Consider the following 18,074-nt stretch of genomic DNA (forward strand, 5'->3'; position numbering starts at 1 on the left):
TCAAATAAAAAGGAAACAACAAAAGGGATCTGAATTCACAATGCATGTTCTTGTTCTCAAGTTCCTGTTAAATGCATTACTAAGTTGCTTAGATACAAAGGTAGAAAAAATAAAGACAAAAGTCTATCAAGTTCCAAATGTAACCACTTTGGGAGAAACAAAACCTTCCTGAAATCATATATGGCAATCAGATTCATTCCATGAGTAAATCAGTCCAGTAAAGCTGTCAACTAATTACAGCAACAGAAACCATTTCCTAAAGGAGCATTATATCATGTTTTTTTTTTAATTTAACAAACCCATAATGATGATAGACTGTTCATTTTAGCCTAGTGGTGGAAACAATGAAAACCAGAAATACTGTCCATGTTTTTCAAGATGCTCTCCCCATTCATAATAGGTTTAATCAGCTTAAAAGTTACATCTTCATTGTAGCAATACCACACTTAGAGCCCACCGCACATGGGGTCCTAAGTGGGATAAGTCTTTCAGAGTTTCAGAATACTATACAATGTGCAGTAGCCCCTCGGAAATTTGCAAATAGCACACCACTTCAGATAATGCAGCATATGTTGCACCACATTTTGCTTTGTATATTTGTATAAAAGTTAGAAATAAATAGCAAACCATGGTACATGGCATCATTCTGGAGGCCCATGTTCCTTCCCCTGTTCTGGTTTCCTCTGAGTAGATTTTACAAGTACAGTACTATACTTGCTGGGCAAGTGTACTACTTGTAAAACAGTAAGAAGATCATCTCAAACTCTTATATTGATCTTAAAGGTGTCAGTTTTCACCATTTCCCTATAGAATAGGGATTGATTAAAGTGATTGTAAACCCCGAACATGAAATATGAACAGAGCTTTGTTGGGCAACAAACTGTGCATTGTTATGTTCTGAGCGTGTTATCGGCATAATACTTTATAACTTTTTGTTCTAATTTTGGATATGTCATTGATATCATTCTTGGTTGGTTATATGTACTGTATATGTTGATTGCTGTATCCAGTCGGCATAATTTTGACATGTATGTGATGGTATTTTTGCTAATGTCACAATTGCTCAATGTTTTGTTATTGTTTTTGAAATTTTTTTTATTAAAAACGAATTTAAAGAAATATGAACAAAGCATATCCTTCTACAGTGTGAACTTGTCTCAATAATGATCACTAAGTGTCATTTCTGTCTGCTGCCTCGTTCCTCTGCTATCAGCTTGAGTCAATTTTGAAGATTTTTCCTGACACCAAGAGAAAAATGATGTCAGGGGAGGGCACAGCATTTGACTGACATCCTCAGTTCTGTTCCTATGTGCTATGTGAAAGGGGAAGGGGGTGTCTTTTTCCTCCAATCAGCTCTCAGAGCTCTTGTACAGTGTGCGACTGCAGCTCCCCACCCCCTGATTTTCAGAGCTGAGAGATCCTGTGTAAATTCTGCATGTTGAATGGCTGTAGGGGACAGAGGGGTGTAGCTGGACAGGTACAACTTATGTAGGAGGATGTGTTTTATCTCTGTGTATCACCTGAGGCCAATTACTTCACTGGGTATATGTCAGGGTTTACAACCACTTTAAGACCCCTATCAGGTTTTTTTTTGCAGTTTGTCTCGTAGAGGAGTTTTTACTATAACTTCCTAAATGGAATACAGTATTTCCCCTCTTTTACTGTTCCTGGGACATTATCATGACATATATCATAGGCTTGTAATATATGTTGGAATATAGGAAGGAAAATAGATAGAAAATAGATTCTTTTATGAAGAATGAATACATCTTGGAAATTTAACAATACGTATATATTTTGTGCATTGGTACTAAAAAGTACCAAAGTCTTTGGAATTTGGTACCTTCCCTATAAAGGCATGCTACCCTCTGAAGGTTCCTTCATTTACTGTTCTTGTGACAACTTATAAATGTTGGGTTTCCCATGACTTTGGCATCAGTTAACATCAGTTTGAGACATTTCTCAGATCATTCAGAAATCATTGACAGGTGCATTTGACCTGCAATTGACCTCCTTCTGGCCTGCATTTGACTTGCTTCAAGTATGATTTTCATTAACATAAACTTCCTGAAATGAGCAACAGCATGTCAGTTGGTTTTGGTGTTCATTGCCTCCATTGCCCATTAGCTAAAGGAGACAATGAACACCAGGACCATCCGAGAGAATAAATCTCCTCAGTACGGGAACAAATGGCAAAACAAAGGTAATAACCCTTGCACATTCTATCCATACTACTTAGTTACTAGTTGTATTTTTCACAGCCATTCTTCTAGCTTAACTACTTGCCCTCCAGAGGATTTACCCCCTTCCTGACCTGGCCATTTTTTGCAGTACGGTGCTATGTTCCTTTAACTGACAATGGCGTGGTCATGCAACGCTACACATGTCTACCAGTTTGCATTAAAACAGAGGGTTTTGTTGGACACATTTGCAAATATGTCACGTGCATCCCCATACCTTTAAGGAGGGATGGGCTGCTCCATGCATACCTGCCCTTAACCTATCCATTGATATATGTGCTCCTACTATGGAGGCTCTGGAAATTTTAGAGTTAGGTCCACAGTATACAGAGGGCCCTTGATGCTGGACTGTGGCTTACGCATGTATTCGCAAATGTGTGCAAACAAAACGCTCTGTTTTTAACGCAAACTGTTAGAGCCAAATTGGTTGTTTTGCAGGCTGGTTGGTAAGTGTTCCTGGGAAATCCTTTGTTTGTTTATGATGTGCATTGCCCTTCTATGTGCACCTTACTGCTAAGGCTGGTATTTTTTGTCAACTCCTACAAATTTTAACCAGTGCTCAGCCAGACACTGATAGAAGTCACAAAACTGCTATATACTGCTGGTGAGAAGTTATTTAGAAGTTTATATTTACTAAAATAATTGCATGTTCTGTGTACTGTGGGAGGCCAGATATAGTGAATGCAGGTTCCTGGGTTTAGTAACACTTTAAATGTACAGGAATGTATAATGCCTATGTTTTTTGGAGGCTGTTAGAATCAGGTGTGAAGAATAGAAAAAGGTGATTAAAAAGCAGCTTGAAGAAAGCATGAAGTACAAAGGAAATATCTGGCTCCCTGGGCTGGGGTTTGACATTTAGGTTAACACAAGATGTTTATGGGAGGGATGAAGGGCAGGCAGTGAAAGAAAAGATATGTGTGAAATATAAATCTTGTCCAGCATTGCCTTCTGAGATCTACAGATTTCCCTTTTAGAGCCACTGCCTTGTCTGCTTCCTTCCTGCTGTGACAGTAACAGCCAATATCCTAAATTTGATGCTGGAAAAACATTTATTATATTTTAAAGGTTAATAAAAAAAGATGTTGCCTACAAGTACATTGTATCTAATGTTACAATATATATCCTGTACTGGTTCCAAATTTGTATTTTTTAGGCTAATGTATACATTATTATATTACAACTGTGTAGAGCAGTCTCTCAACCTTTTCAACACAGAGGAACCCTTGAAATAACTTTCCAATCTCAAGGAACCCAGCTAAAAATGACTATATCTATAACTCATGATACATTAGTAAAATAGTCAGTGGGAAGAATGCTCCTTACAGTTGTGGTCACTGGGAAGAATTACCCCCTTACAGATAACTAAAAAGATCAATGGTGTCAGTGGGAACTTTTGTGAGAGGTAAAAATTGCTCTTTACTCAAAGAACCCCTGGCAACCTCTGGAGGAACTGTGAAGTGAAACAACAAGAAGCGCACCAACCTTGTGCATTACCTCAGTAACCAAAATTTATTTAATGAAGGAATGGTACTCACAAACAGCGGATAAAAACAGGCATGTAAGTTCACCAAGGGACTTCAAACGCAAGAGACCAGTGCGAATCCCATCATGGGTGTAGGTACTCAGTCCAGCTGACGCGTTTATAAATGCAATAGCAAGAGTTAAAAATTAAAAATTAGGACATTAGTTGATATTAGCATTATACTGATCGTGTCCTAATTTTTAATTTTTAACTCTTGCTATTGCATTTATAAGCTGCACTTTCTAATGCATTATTTTTTATGTGTATACATTTTATTTTTATTTTAAATTCTATGATTTATATTGCTCTATATTCATCTGGATGACTATTGACTATTTACTGTACTCTGTTGATATCCGGGCCCCTCCCCCCAGCCCAGGAGAGCCCAACCCATTTTTGGAGGGTTCCATTTCAGTCTGTGGGTATAAATGGGAGCATACACTCTCAGTCCAGTCAGCTCTGAGGAAGAAGGCTTGACCTTCGAAACGCGTCAGTTGGACTGAGTACCTACACCCATGATGGGATTCGTGCTGGTCTCTTGCGTTTGAAGTCCCTTGGTGGACTTACATGCCTGTTTTTATCCGCTGTTTGTGAGTACCATTCCTTCATTAAATAAATTTTGGTTACTGAGGTAATGCACAAGGTTGGTGCGCTTCTTGTTGTTTCACTTCACAGTTTGTTCGGGCTTCCCCAGCCTTGGTTTGGAGCTGCACGACTTTGGATACTCCGGTGGTTGCCTCTCTGGAGTGTTTTCCATCTACTCACCACCGGCCTGGGTCCCGGAGCGCAGGAGAAATCGTTTTTGATTTAACCTCTGGAGGAACCCTAGGGTTCCACAGAACTCTGCTTGAGAAACCCTGGTGTAGAGAAATAATTTGAGATCTGGAAGTTAGCAACTACTTAGAATAAAAATTCAGTCTTTAATGTGTATCTGAAGGCAAAGTTTTTTTTTTAAGTTTTAGTGTTAGATTAGAACCCCTGTGTCATTTTTTATGGCCGCCTGTGTGCCCATTAGGGAGATTCATCCTCTCTATATGTCCTGGTGATCATTATCACCAGAAAAAAAACAAAAAAAGTGGTCACAAGAATAAGCATAGAGGGGAAATCTCCAACGGGACACTAGTTCTGGTGACAGCAAGGGATTTGCTTCTGACGTCCTGTTGTGACTATGAGACAGGAAGTAAAGGGAAATCTCTCCAAAAGAGCACAGATGACAAAAACCTGACGGGCGTAAAACCCACCCCATGTTATTTAAAATTGAAAAAAATGTTTTGCCTTCAGTTCTGCTTTAAGCCCTGGTTCACATCTGTGCAGTTGTGCGGGTCACAATTTGCTCAAGTACGAGAGCCCATTTATTTGAATGGACTCCCATGCCCCAGGACACGCAGGGAAGAAGTCCCTGCACTACTTTGGTAATCGCAGCCCATGCAGGAACCAAGGTTCCCAGTATGATTGCAATTTAGCAGTGTGTGAGGTGTGCCATTAAAATTAATGGCACCTGCCCGCGGGTCCCGCATTCCTCAGAGTGGGTGGTGCAGCTGCAGGCATTTGTGCGGGTTGCGCAGCGGCACCACCTGCACAGATGTGAACCGAGGGTAACAAGTTTGTGAATAGGTTGGCAGCCATTGGTTTAAAATATCATTTCACCTTTTGAACATGTTACATGTTACACCTGTATTTAGGGAGGAGCTTGTAACATGTTCCAGCACATATTCCCATCCAGTACATATCCAGTACTGATAATGAACCCTGTTAATGTATATTAAAATACTTTACAAAGCATGTTCCTAAAAATATGTTTTCCATCGTACATTTGCCCATATTTTTCTTCAAATAATTAAATCACTAATAATTAGATTGTATCCTAAACAATAGCATTTTGTTTCAAACTTCTAACAACTTTTCTCATATTCAGTGCCTCTAGATTTTTTATTTATTTATTTATTTTTTTCTTAGAAACTGTGATGAGTAAGCATTTTTACCAAAAAACTGCACACTTTGTGGTAAAAGCCTACTGCAGCACTTTTGCTTCTTCTGTGTATGTGTGTGTGTGTGTACACATTGATTTAAAGGTACTTCTTACTTCTGTGGTTGTAGCTAATGATTCTGGACATTAAAGGTGCTTGATAAAGTGTTGACTTTTCCCCACTTTGTAACTGATGTTCCAGAGCTATACAGGACCTTCATTCCCCTTCACAGTTTATTGGTTTAGAGAGACGTCTAATTTGATATCAGTGAAGTGCATCACCAGAAAGAGAAGGATTTTGTCTATAAAAGCACTAGTTTACAACTTAGCACATGAATACAATTGCAATTTTTCCTTTTGAACTCGTGTTATTGGACAGTTAAACAGAGAGGAACAGGTTTCTCTGGAAAATGTTCACATTTATCACTTTTTTAATGTCCCCTTGTTACTTGGTAATTAAGCATTTGATTAGTCATTCCTCTCTCAAAGTGATAAATGTGAAGCTGCAAAACCTTCTTTGCTAAGTGCATCCTCATTCACTGTCAAATCATTATTTATCGCAGGGAATCAGCTAGAGCAATGTTTGATGCTATAGCTCCATTTGGAAGAATGTCTAAATTTCTGTCAAATAACGCACAAGGTTATTTGTCAGAAAGGACAGAGGGCCATGCCAACATATAAGGGCAGCCTGAACATTATTACTTCATATGTTCATACGTAAAATTTGTGCAGAGTATGTTATTTTTTAACATGGACACAATTTACAAAAATTCCTGGGAAAAGTTATATCAAAATTGTAGTAGTAGAGTTTTATACTATAATAGCCATCAATGGAGTTGAAGTACAATCTTAAATCCTAAACCTTAACGTAGATATAAATCCTAATTGAATGGCATTTAGTTTACCAAAGCATGGGGGGAGATTTACTAAAAATGGTGCACTCAGAATCTGGTGCAGTTGTGCATGGAAGCCAATCAGCTTCTAACTTCAGCTTGTTCAATTAAACGTTGACAATAAAACCTGGACGCTGATTTGTTTCTATGCAGCGCTGCACCAGATTTTTCACTGTCCAGTTTAAGTAAATAACCCTCACAGTGTATTATAAACAATTCCCATAAAAAATACTTGTCTTTACCTGTCATCCCTTCTAGCATTGTAGGGCTGCTGAGCCCTCGAGCCCTTTTGCATCCACCTCCTGTATACAGGTATGCATTCCAGCATTGGCTGTATGGGATTTTTCATTGATGGTTTCTTACTGATTGCAACAATGGACCATAAAATGTGTGTTAAAACAGTAACTTGTAACGTGTACTTTATCAGAGGTCTCTGAGACATGGTGACAAGGCGGGAACACAACTAGAAGAGAGTGAAAGAACTGGCACCATATAACATGAAGTGCCTAAACAGGGAGCTAAATCCGGTGTTTTTGTAATGGAAGCAGTAGCGTTTTACAATGCTGTTTTTAAAGGTATATTAACTTGGACACAGCAGGATTCAACGGACGTGTTTTAACTCCACTGTGCACCACCCGGACAACTAACTCCCCTATGGGGCAATATTCACCTTGGATATTGACCCAACAATATCCTGCTATACCATTAGCCCCATGGGCATTGTTGGGTAGCCATGGGACCATCAGGTAAACCCAAATAGAAGTTTCCCATTGTTCCAAAAACACCAACAGCATAATCCAAAATAGCTCCAAACCCAACCTGACAAGGAAAGTATGTGACTCTTCAATAGTACATTGGACATCCACAATCTCTTCCAGTCTTCCATCTTCTGCAGTTTACACAGGGCTTCATGACTATTCTGCTTAAGAGTATTTTTGGGCTTCTGACAGAATTGTCTGCTCTTTTCCATGCCCTCATACTGTAGTTGCTTTACCACTGAATCTACAGCCAGCTACATAGAAAAATATATACAGTTCTGCTATATTTGACATTTGGCTGTAGCTCTTAATGTGCTCAGTGCTTTCTCATAACCTATACTATCTACATCCTTGGACAGTTTTACCCTCTTCCTATCAATTTGGGCCATCTAAGTCTACCTAATAAATTGTACAACTTAATAGGCAAAGACCCAATTGTGTTGTGTAACCCATGCAACTATTTGTTCCGTTAGTCTGTCTAATCAGTTACAGTTTCCTTGTTGATTGTTACCCCTTCTGAGTGTGGGTGGCCCCACACATGCTATATCACAGCTACTATGAATCCTGTGGGTTGTTATACTCTTTATTATGATGATTGCTTAATCTTGATTTTATCCCCCATTGATGTACCCTAACTCTCGCAGCCTGGAATGTAGCTATCGCATGGAGACACAAACCTGATTATCTACTGTACTGGTTTGCTTAGATTCAGTGTGACCAATAACTCCTCCTCTTTCTTCCTCTGTACTATATTTTTTAATACTCTGAGGTTATTTACTACCACTTTCTCGCAAAATTAGGCGTGAAAAATATCCATGAGAGGATTTCCACTCTTTTAGGAACAATTGATAAGTATATCTACTGTGTATGCTGCAATATGCTTTTGCACTGTAATTGCAACTCAACCTTTAAGAAAGCCTATGACATGATACATACTGCTTCCTTAAAAGTATTGCAATGTTCTTGTATTCTATAAATACCCACAGCTGGGGCCCTCCTAAAGTAAATTTGTAAAATTGTCTGTAAGCATAGCAATTACTGTACCATTTGGAGCTTGCGGCATGAACATCTAATCTGTTGCATCTTTCAAGGCTTTGCTGCCTTTCAATGGTGCTGTAATCACTTTGATGTCACTGGGTATGACCGCTACATGATGAAAGTCATGGAGTTTATATAAGATTGTAATAATTTTTCTAAGCAGACCTTTTATTAAAGGGAGGTCTTGATTTAACTCTTTAGGAGGGTTGTATTCCAGGAGGTGTTTGAGCAGTGCCAATGGGAGTCACAGGATTTCAGCTTGTGGGCTTTGTTGCCATGGCTTATGTCCCAGACTTGGGGCTGCAGGAGAACCATGGTCCGGAGAACTCTGTATTTTATTGTGTTTTCAAGTTATCCAGAAAGAACTATCATTGTAACATATGGCTTCCTATGTATAAAGTATTCCTATGTAGGCACCAGACTCTCTGGGGTGGGCATTGTCTATGGTAATGTGATTAGCTCTTATCTGATGGTTTTCTTTATAAATTCAGTGTGTTTATCTAATAAAGCAGTTCTTCTTGTTTACTGCTTGGGAAGCAGCTTCTTAGTGGAGATACCCAGTCAGAGTGTCAGGAGTCCATCACAGCTTAAACAGAGAATGTCTGTCTCTCTGTGTACCCATCTACTAGTAGGGTAAAGGTATCTGTTCACAGGATAGCATCACAATTTATTCCTAATGTGCTACATATGGTTGGCAAAGAGCTGTTTACCTTACTGCTACCAAAGTTGGGTTTTTGTTGTATACTATTCTCCTGTGGCTTCTAAATAACTTTGTATAGACCACGTCACTAATGTCTTGCACAATCTTTAAATCCTTTTGTGCACAATATGCAGATACCTATTATATTGCTTTTTTTACTCCATTTTGCATACATATCTAACCCATCTCATAGTAAGACTCATAAATATCACTTTCATTATGTTCTCAGTACTTATATAACATTAAGGGGGCTCCTTACCCAGGCTGTTACATGTTTACCTATCTACTGGTTAGTCTTTGGTCATACAGGCCAGTTAAAGACACAACAGCTCAAAATCTGGTCTCATGACTCTTTTATCCTTCCATAATTTTCCTGTTCCTACCATCCTCCTCCTTACTTGCGATGAGCAAAACTGTCCTGGGTTTGGTTGGAGAAGGGTTTGACGAATTTCAAAGACATTCAGATGCTGAACGTCAACCCCATTGAAATCAATGAAAAATAGCATGGGGGGGCAGGCACTGCCCTGGGGAACAAATAACAAATGAACAGCGCTCTTAGTTACCCACCAAACATTACTTTTGAAAGATTTCTACAGACGCATGCCCTGAAGGAAGGAATATAGACTATATTGCCAAAAGTATTGGGACACCCCTCCAAATATTTGGATACAAGTGTTGCAATCACCTCCATGGCCACAGGTGTATAAAATCATGCACTTAGGCATGCAGACTGCTTCTACAAACATTTGTGAAAGAACGGGTCACTCTCAGGAGCTCAGTGAATTCAAGCGTGGTACTGTGATAGATTGCCACCTGTGCAATAAGTCCATCTGTGAAATTTCCTTGCTAATAAATATTCCATGGTCAACTGTAAGAGGAATAACAAAGTGAAAGCACCTGGGAACAACAGCAACTCAGCCACAAAGTGGTAGGCCACCTCAAATGACAGAGTGGCGTAAGCTCATGCTGTGAACAGAAGTCGACAACTGTCTACAGAGCCAATAGCTAAAGACCTCCAAACTTCATGCAACCTTCAGACTAGCACAACAACAGAGCATAGAGAGCTTCATGAAATGGGTTTCCATGGCCAAGCAGCTGCATCCAAGCCTTACATCACCAAGTGCGATGCAAAGTGTCGGATGCAGTGGAGTAAAGCATGCTGCCACTGGACTCTAGAGCAGTGGAGACGTGTTCTCTGGAGTGATGAATCACGCTTTTCTGTCTGGCAATCCAATGGATGTGTCTGGGTTTGGCGGTTGTTGGGAGAACGGTACTTGCCTGACTGCATTGTGCCAAGTGTAAAGTTTGGTGGAGGGGGGATTATGGTGTGGGGTTGTTTTTCAGGGGTTGGCCTTAGCCCCTTAATCCCAGTAAAGGGAACTGTTAAGGCGTCGGCATACCAAGACATTTTGGACAATTTCATGCCTACCAACTTTGTGGGAATAGTTTGAGGATGGCCCCTTCCTGTTCCAACATGACTGCAAAGCAAGGTCCATAAAGATATGGATGAGTCATTACCTTCGATATGCTGCGCGTGTTATTTGATGTTCCTCTTCGTGAGTACCTTCGTTATAGACAGATTAGGCACTCTTTTAATGCGCACTTTGGCCTTACCCCATCTTCTCCGACCTCCTTTTTTGAACGTATCAGCCGTGACTCTCCCAGAGGTAGGGGTCTTATTTCAGATCTTTATCACCAATTTTTGATCTGTCTTTTTCATGCTTCCCCTTTGTACAGACAAAAATGGGAGGAGGATTGTGGTATCACTTTTTCGGATAAGGATTGGGATTCCATGGTGGATAATATATGCAAGAGTTCTAGATCTCTTTCGGTTCGTGAGATGGCCCTTAAAGTTTTAACCAGATGGTATTATACCCTGTCAAGACTACATGTATTGTTTCCACAAACGTCCCCTTTATGTTTATGGGGCTGTGGCCGCACAGGTACTTTGGTTCATATATTTTGGGATTGCCTGAACATATCTTTGATCTGGCGTAAGATATCTGAGGTGGCCACCTCACTATCGGGCACCCCGATACGATTGTCCATACAGACCTGTTTATTGGGGGCTCATATCCCAGGGGTCTCCGATACCAATCTGAGATTGATACATACATTATGTATTGCCACTTTATGGTCTATTGCTTTACATTGGAGGTCCAATGCTGTACCCTTGGACTCCGTTTTACACAGAATTGATACTGTAATGCTCATGGACCGCATTCATTATACCTTACTGGATAAGATGCACTTATACGATAAAAAATGGGAGTCATGGAGAGATTGTAGACATTTATTGCATGCGTAACAACATTCCCAGTAGAAGATGGCTGACATATACTGTTGATAGATGTATCACTCAATCTACTTTATCGTTTATGTATTTCATGCACTCATAACTTCCTCTTTTCCTCTATCTTCTTTTTTATGTTAATATACTTTTATGTATTGTACTTTTCAAATATGCCTTGTTTTTGTTGACAATATCACTTTCAAAATGTGCTGTTGTTTTACTGTCTACTCATGTACAATAAAATCGTTTGTAAACAAAAAAAGATATGGATGAGCATGTTTTGGGTGGAAGAACTTGACTGACCTACACAGAGTCCTGACTTCAACCTGATAGAACAACTCTGAGATGAATTAGAGTGGAGACTGCGAGCCAGGGCTTCCTTTTCCGACATCAGTGCCTGACCTCACAAATGCACTTCTGGAAGAATGGTCAAACATTCCCATAGACACACTCCTAAACATTGTGGACAGCCTTCTCAGAAGAGTTGAAGCTGTTATAGCTGCAAAGGGTGGGCCAACTCAATATTGAACCCTACGGACTAAAACTGGAATGCCATTAAAGTTCATGGGCGTGTAAAGGCAGGCATCCCAATACTTTTGGCAATATAGTGTATATTTACATTTTAACTACATTTAGCCTTTGCCAAGTGCTTTCAGACCGAATATGTATACCTTTATATTCTGAAATTGAGCATGTTACTGATTTTTGTATGTTCTATGGTATGTGTATCTGTTGTGTAAGCTGCTGATTATGTTAACGTACTGTAAGTAACTCAGCATGTAAGCTTTTGAAAATATTACATTTCTTCATCAGGTGTATATACTTTTCTTCATCATATTATACTGCCTGACAAATGTTACCTATTTTAAAAACTTGTTTTTTAATAAATTACAGTTTGCCCATAAAGGTTATCACTTTGACTCCAATTTTTTTTCTTTAAAGGAAGGCATGAAGGAAAGGTAAAATGAAAAAAGGTAAATATCACAGCTGCGATCTACATATTACTTGAGAGCTGTGAAAGAGCAGTGAAGAGCTTTCAATGCAAATACTGCACTGTTAGATGGGATAGCAGGAGGATTACCATGGTTTAAATGTAATCTGAGCGGCAGCTTTGAGAAAATAATAACAGATATTAGTAGGAACAATTTTATACATAGGGCCAATGTAATTTAAAGCTGAAATCTGGTATAAGCAAGTATTCTCTAAATATTAGAAGCATGTGTATTCTTAGTTGAATCTTGATGTGGTGTGCGTACTGCTTTCATATCTGTGCAGTAGTTCAGTGTAAAAAACATTGTCTCTTACAGGAATTTCCCATAATAAAGACCGGTCACTGCTACTCCCTCTTCTTGTTCAGGGTAACTGGTCTTGTACCAGCCCCCCTGTCGTTTTCTGCAGGCATCCTAAAAAGTAGTGGGCCTGCTAGGTCCCATTCATAGCAGTACTCTCTGCACATGTTATATTTAGCACAGTGATTTTTGTCGCTTCTACTTTTATATGGTATCTGGATTTGCAAAGGTGTTTGCTGGACACAAAATGGATTTATATCTTTTGTGGCTTTTAAAGAATATATTTTGATGTAATTTGTTTTAATGCCTGGAGGGCAGCTTTAGGCTTCTTATAGGCAGACAGCTCTCATTTTAATTAACCTCTTCCCATCTGCACAAAGGCAGATGGTAAACTTTGCCGATGCGGGCTAACGTACCTGTATGCCAGCCCGCATCAATGGCTCCTGCACGGCTCACAGAGTGCCACCCCGAAGCCCGGCGATTGGTGCGTTGTCCGGACACAGCGGATCACATTACCGCTGTGTCCGAGCGATCACATTGTGTTTTACCATATGACTGCTGTGACCAATCACAGCACTCACATAGTAAACAATGGAAAGTGAAAGTAAATATTGCTTCTCTCTGGTCTCAGTGTGGGAGCAGAGAGAAGCGATCCTGCAGTGTGCAAGTGTACGGCAGCCTGTCCGGCTGCTTGTACACTCACAGACTGCTATTTCAGCCACTCCAGTGTCCCTGATCAGTGCCCCTGTGTCTCTAAACACTGCCACAGTATATACATAATAAAACATGCAGCCAACCCCTGTCACCTGTCCCAGTGCACACAAAAACACCCACATACACCACACCAATATCCTGATCACCACCATACCAGTGTCCTGATCACCGCCATACCCCAAACTAACACACTGATCACTGACATATGCCATACCAGCATCCTTATCACCGCCATACCAGCACCCTCATCACCTCCATACACCATACTACGCCCTGATCACCACCATACACCATACCAGCTCCCAGACCACTGGCATACTACATACCAGCATCCTGATCACTGCCATACCCCATACCAGCATCCTGATCACAGCCATGTCCCATAACAACATCCTGATAGCCCCATATGCCATACCAGCGTCCTGATCACCGCCATACCTCATGCTAGCATCCTGATAGTCGTATATGCCATACCAGCGTCCTGATCACCCCCATACCTCACGCTAGCATCCTGATCACTGTCATACCACATACCAGAGTCCTGATCACTGCCACACGCCATACCAGCATCTGGCATTTTAGGGTCTCAACTGATTAATTTTCAAATATATATCCCATAGTTTGTAGACTCTATAGCTTTCATACAGACTAAATCATTGACACTGTTTTGGGTTATTGTTACTCCAAAAATGTAGCAGAATATATTTGGGCCTAAATTTATGAAGAAAAATTATTTGCAAAAATTTTAAACAAAAACTAAGCAAAAAAATAGTTTTTCCAAATGTTAAAAATGTTTTTTCAATTATATAGCAAAAAATAAAAAACCCAATGGTGATCAAATACCACCAAAAGAAAACGTTCATATGTGTACAGTGTTGCCTGACTGAGTAATTGTCACTCAAAGTGTGACAGTGCTGAAAGCTGAAAATTGGACTGGATGGGGTTTAAAGTGTCTGTACTCGAAGTGGTTAATAGCACCGATAGTCAAACTTGACTACCTCAAACTAAAATTAAAGTGGATCTTGATCAATGATAAGCTAACATCTACCCTTCATAATAATCAAGCTAAGTTGGATAAAACCTGGCAACCATGGATACAATACTTCTTGATTGATGACTGAGACAGGAGGCGGAGATACCCCAACCGCTTTTGCTCTTTTCTTTTCCCACTCTATGTTTGTTTTCTTTTTTTTTTTTTACAACGTGCTCAGGTCTGGAGCTGCTTGCTCTTTGGTTTTCTACATTCTTAATAGTTCATTGTACAAGGTTATGCAGGGTGGTTGACCATTACTCTATGTACTTTAATAATTAAATGTTTTGTTCATATTATTATGGGAAAAAAATGTTTTATTCACTGTCCTGCCTGATGAGTATTACACCACATCTAGAATTCAGTTGCATTACAGGTGTCATCCCATCATTATCTTTTTTATTTGAACGGTTCTTTTTCTGTAATATATCTGATCACTACCATTATAGACATGTTATTCGAAAATGTGCACAATGCTACCTGAAAATAACTATTACCCTTCTAGTTTGGGGAGGTCTGGAGTTCTTATGTTTTTGTAACAAATAACTTTATGTAACAAATAACTTTGTTATTTATGGAAAAATTAAGAAACATATTGAAATCTAAGTTAATAGCAGATGGACAATCTACATGTCCTCTTCACACAGGTAGGCAATTTTCAAATAGACTGTGAAAATAAGACATAGGGGGCTTATTTACTAAAGCTGGAGAGTGCAAAATCAGGCTCACTTCTGCATAGAAACCAATCAGCTTCTAACCTCAGCTTGTTCAATTAAGCTTTGGCAATAAAATCTGGAAGCTGATTGGTTTCAATGCAGAAGTGAGCCTAATTTTGCACTCTCTATCTTTAGTAAATAACCCCCAGGGTGTTTGACCACTATTAGTTTATAGCAGTCGTCACTGAATGGCGGACCATGTTCCGAACCCAGACCAAATGACAGTCCTATCCAAACCGCGGCTCAGCCACCCAGAAGCCTGGGTGTCCTCTCCCAGCTGAAATCCTCCATCCCCCTGCCATCGCCTCAGCCTTCATCCCTGGCAGGCAGAAGGTGCGGCACCGTCCAAGTTCACAAGCTGCAGACTTACTGCCAGGACATGGGGCGGTCCCAGCAATCAGCCGCCCACCAACAGGAAAAACTAAGAAGTCCTGCCCCCCATCCAGACAAGCTACGCCACCTGCCCACCAACCGCTGTGCAAGGTAGGATTAGAAGGGTTATAGAGAGACTGTAATTGGAAGGGGGAAATAAAACGAAAGTTAGAAGGCTTTCATATAAATTGGACTGGGGGATGTAAAAAAGGGGGGATTTGAAAGGAACTTGGAAACAAGAAATCGAGTTTGTGAAGGAACTGGTATACAAGAAAGGGAGGAGAGCTGTGAAGGGAACTTGGATACAAGAAAAAGGGGTCTGTGAGGGGGACTGGGGTGCAGGTATGGGGGGGTTGCTGTGAAGAGGACTTGGATACAAGAAAGGGCGGCTGTGAGGGGGACTGGGGTGCAGGGATGGGGCATCACTGTACCCATATTAATTTTTTTAGCATTTTGTGAGACAGATAAAGCTTTATTTTGGTGGTATTTATTCACCACTTTTTTTTTGCTATGTAAATGAAAAAGTCCAAAAATTTTGAAAAAAAGTGTTTTTCTTATAAAATTTTGCAAATAAATAATATTTCATCATAAATCTTGGCCAGAATTTATTCTGTTATCTTTTTAGTAAAAACAAAATAACCCAAATTAGTTTATAACCAAAAATTATAATTTTTAAACTTTTTTTACATTTTTATTTATGTTTTTTTTTTTTACATACTGTTACCCTAGCAATAGTGTCACCATGGTGACACTGTACTAATTGTGGGGGGTGATGAAGATTTTTTTTTTTTTACACTGATTGCTTTTACACCCATAAAGGCTGTAAAAGCAATCATTTCTCCTTCTCTCTGGCTGCATTCTTGCAGCCATTGAGAACTACTGTGTGAGCTGTGATTGGTCACAGCTTGTCACATGGTACAAGGCTGTTGTGAATAGCCTTGTACCATGTGACCTCTGTGATCATTTACAGATTTCACTCATTGTAAGCAATGATGTCAGAAGTGACATCTTGCTTACTACTCTGCATGTGATCACTGATTGGCCAGAGGTCCCCCAGAGGTCCCATACGATGATCGGTGTTCCACTGTGTCTGGAGGACACAGCGGGCACCGGATCGCAATGCTGCGCGCTCCCAGGGAGTGCGCACAAGCAGGGGGCGGGGAGGCCGTTTATAAACGACCACCCGACCCTGCACTGCCACCGTTTATATACAACGGCCAGACGGGAAGTGGTTAAAATCTGACTTGGCGTGAGTTTTATTTAAAAGGTTGCAAGCATCATAAACAAAAACAAAACAGAAAATAAACCCTCGCCATCCAGGCACTAACTAAACATAGGAGATTCCTCTCTCAACGGTGAAGGGATTCTCCCTGTCACCAACAAAATGAAAACAGTATGCAAACCTTCTTCTTTCTTGTACAATGCAAACTTTCATCCACAGCTCACTCAAATATGACTCCCTGAATCCCAGGCCAAGAGAAACTTCTTGTTCCAGCCCTGCCTTATTTATACCACCAGCTGGTGGTCATCAGTGGACCACAAAAACTGGTCCAGAACCACCTCTGCCATAGTGGCCTGGAAAACCCGGACTGGACTCCACCTTAATGTCCTAGATATGACCGTATGCGAGGTGACACATAGCATCCATCGATCACCTCGCCTCTCAAAATGTCACAATATATATATATACATGCTACTCACTTTTGCAGGTTTCAGCATGTGCAGTAATCCATTTGGGCTGGGAAGGATCAATTTCCTCCAAGAGAACTTTACCGCCACTCTTGTGAAAGTTACTGGCATATGCACCCATAGTGTGTCTTATTTTTACTGAAAACCTGAAATAAAGGACAAACACTGGCATTGAATATGAGTAACTATGCTATATATAGGATGAACGTGTGGGTGGATAAATTATTGACAAATGTTGATTTGAACCTCTCAACCCATAACATTGTACATAACATAGCACTTGACTTTAGAAGTCATTGTATGGACATTTTCAGAAGGAGCAATAGCAGCCTACACATGACCAACATACAGTATTTTTTTAAAGCAATTGTGTCACTGGCTGAAAATCATTTAGAAAGTCCTGCCTGTAAAGAAAAGACGTAATATTCATCTGTCGTGTTGCCTGCACCATTGATCATAACTCTTCTGTAGAGTTTTAGTACAGAATAATCTTTTGCATCATTTTTGGATACTTGATGACATAGAGGTGGGTGAATGAAACATACAGAACAGCAGGAAACCAGGAATCGGACTCTTTCAGAAGTGTGTTGGATGTGGACAAATGTGGAACTTTCGCGAAGCGATGTATAAGGCCTGCTCACCCTAGTGTCAAGGTTGGGACACACAGCTTCTCAATTTACAGAGGTCTCTTTAGTTACAAATGCCAAAGGCCTACTCTTGAAACTCACGAAACACACTTTCAACACAGGCGCTGTAACTAGAGAAGAGCTCCTTCCCATGGGCTGGCTTCCTCCAGTTCCCTCTACAAACAACTTTTTTTTTATCATAGTAGAAACACAGTACATAATAAATAG

The 18,074-nt window shown here is 40.1% G+C and overlaps 1 protein-coding gene across 1 annotated transcript in view; it reads right to left on the bottom strand.

Annotated features, from left to right (window-relative positions):
- Positions 1-17,363, bottom strand: part of LOC149473569 (uncharacterized) — a 215,855-nt gene extending 198,492 nt beyond the window's left edge. The window contains exon 1 of the mRNA XM_089676260.1: positions 17,233-17,363. Within this exon, the coding sequence (XP_089532386.1) occupies positions 17,233-17,341 (109 nt within the window). The 5' untranslated portion in view covers positions 17,342-17,363. The remainder of the gene's footprint in view (positions 1-17,232) is intronic.
- Positions 17,364-18,074: the final 711 nt, after the last annotated feature.

Source organism: Staurois parvus, unplaced genomic scaffold (assembly GCF_062004578.1).
Source record: "Staurois parvus isolate SC_StPar_1 unplaced genomic scaffold, SC_StPar_1.0 ptg000013l, whole genome shotgun sequence".
In the NCBI taxonomy this organism is placed as follows: domain Eukaryota; kingdom Metazoa; phylum Chordata; class Amphibia; order Anura; family Ranidae; genus Staurois; species Staurois parvus.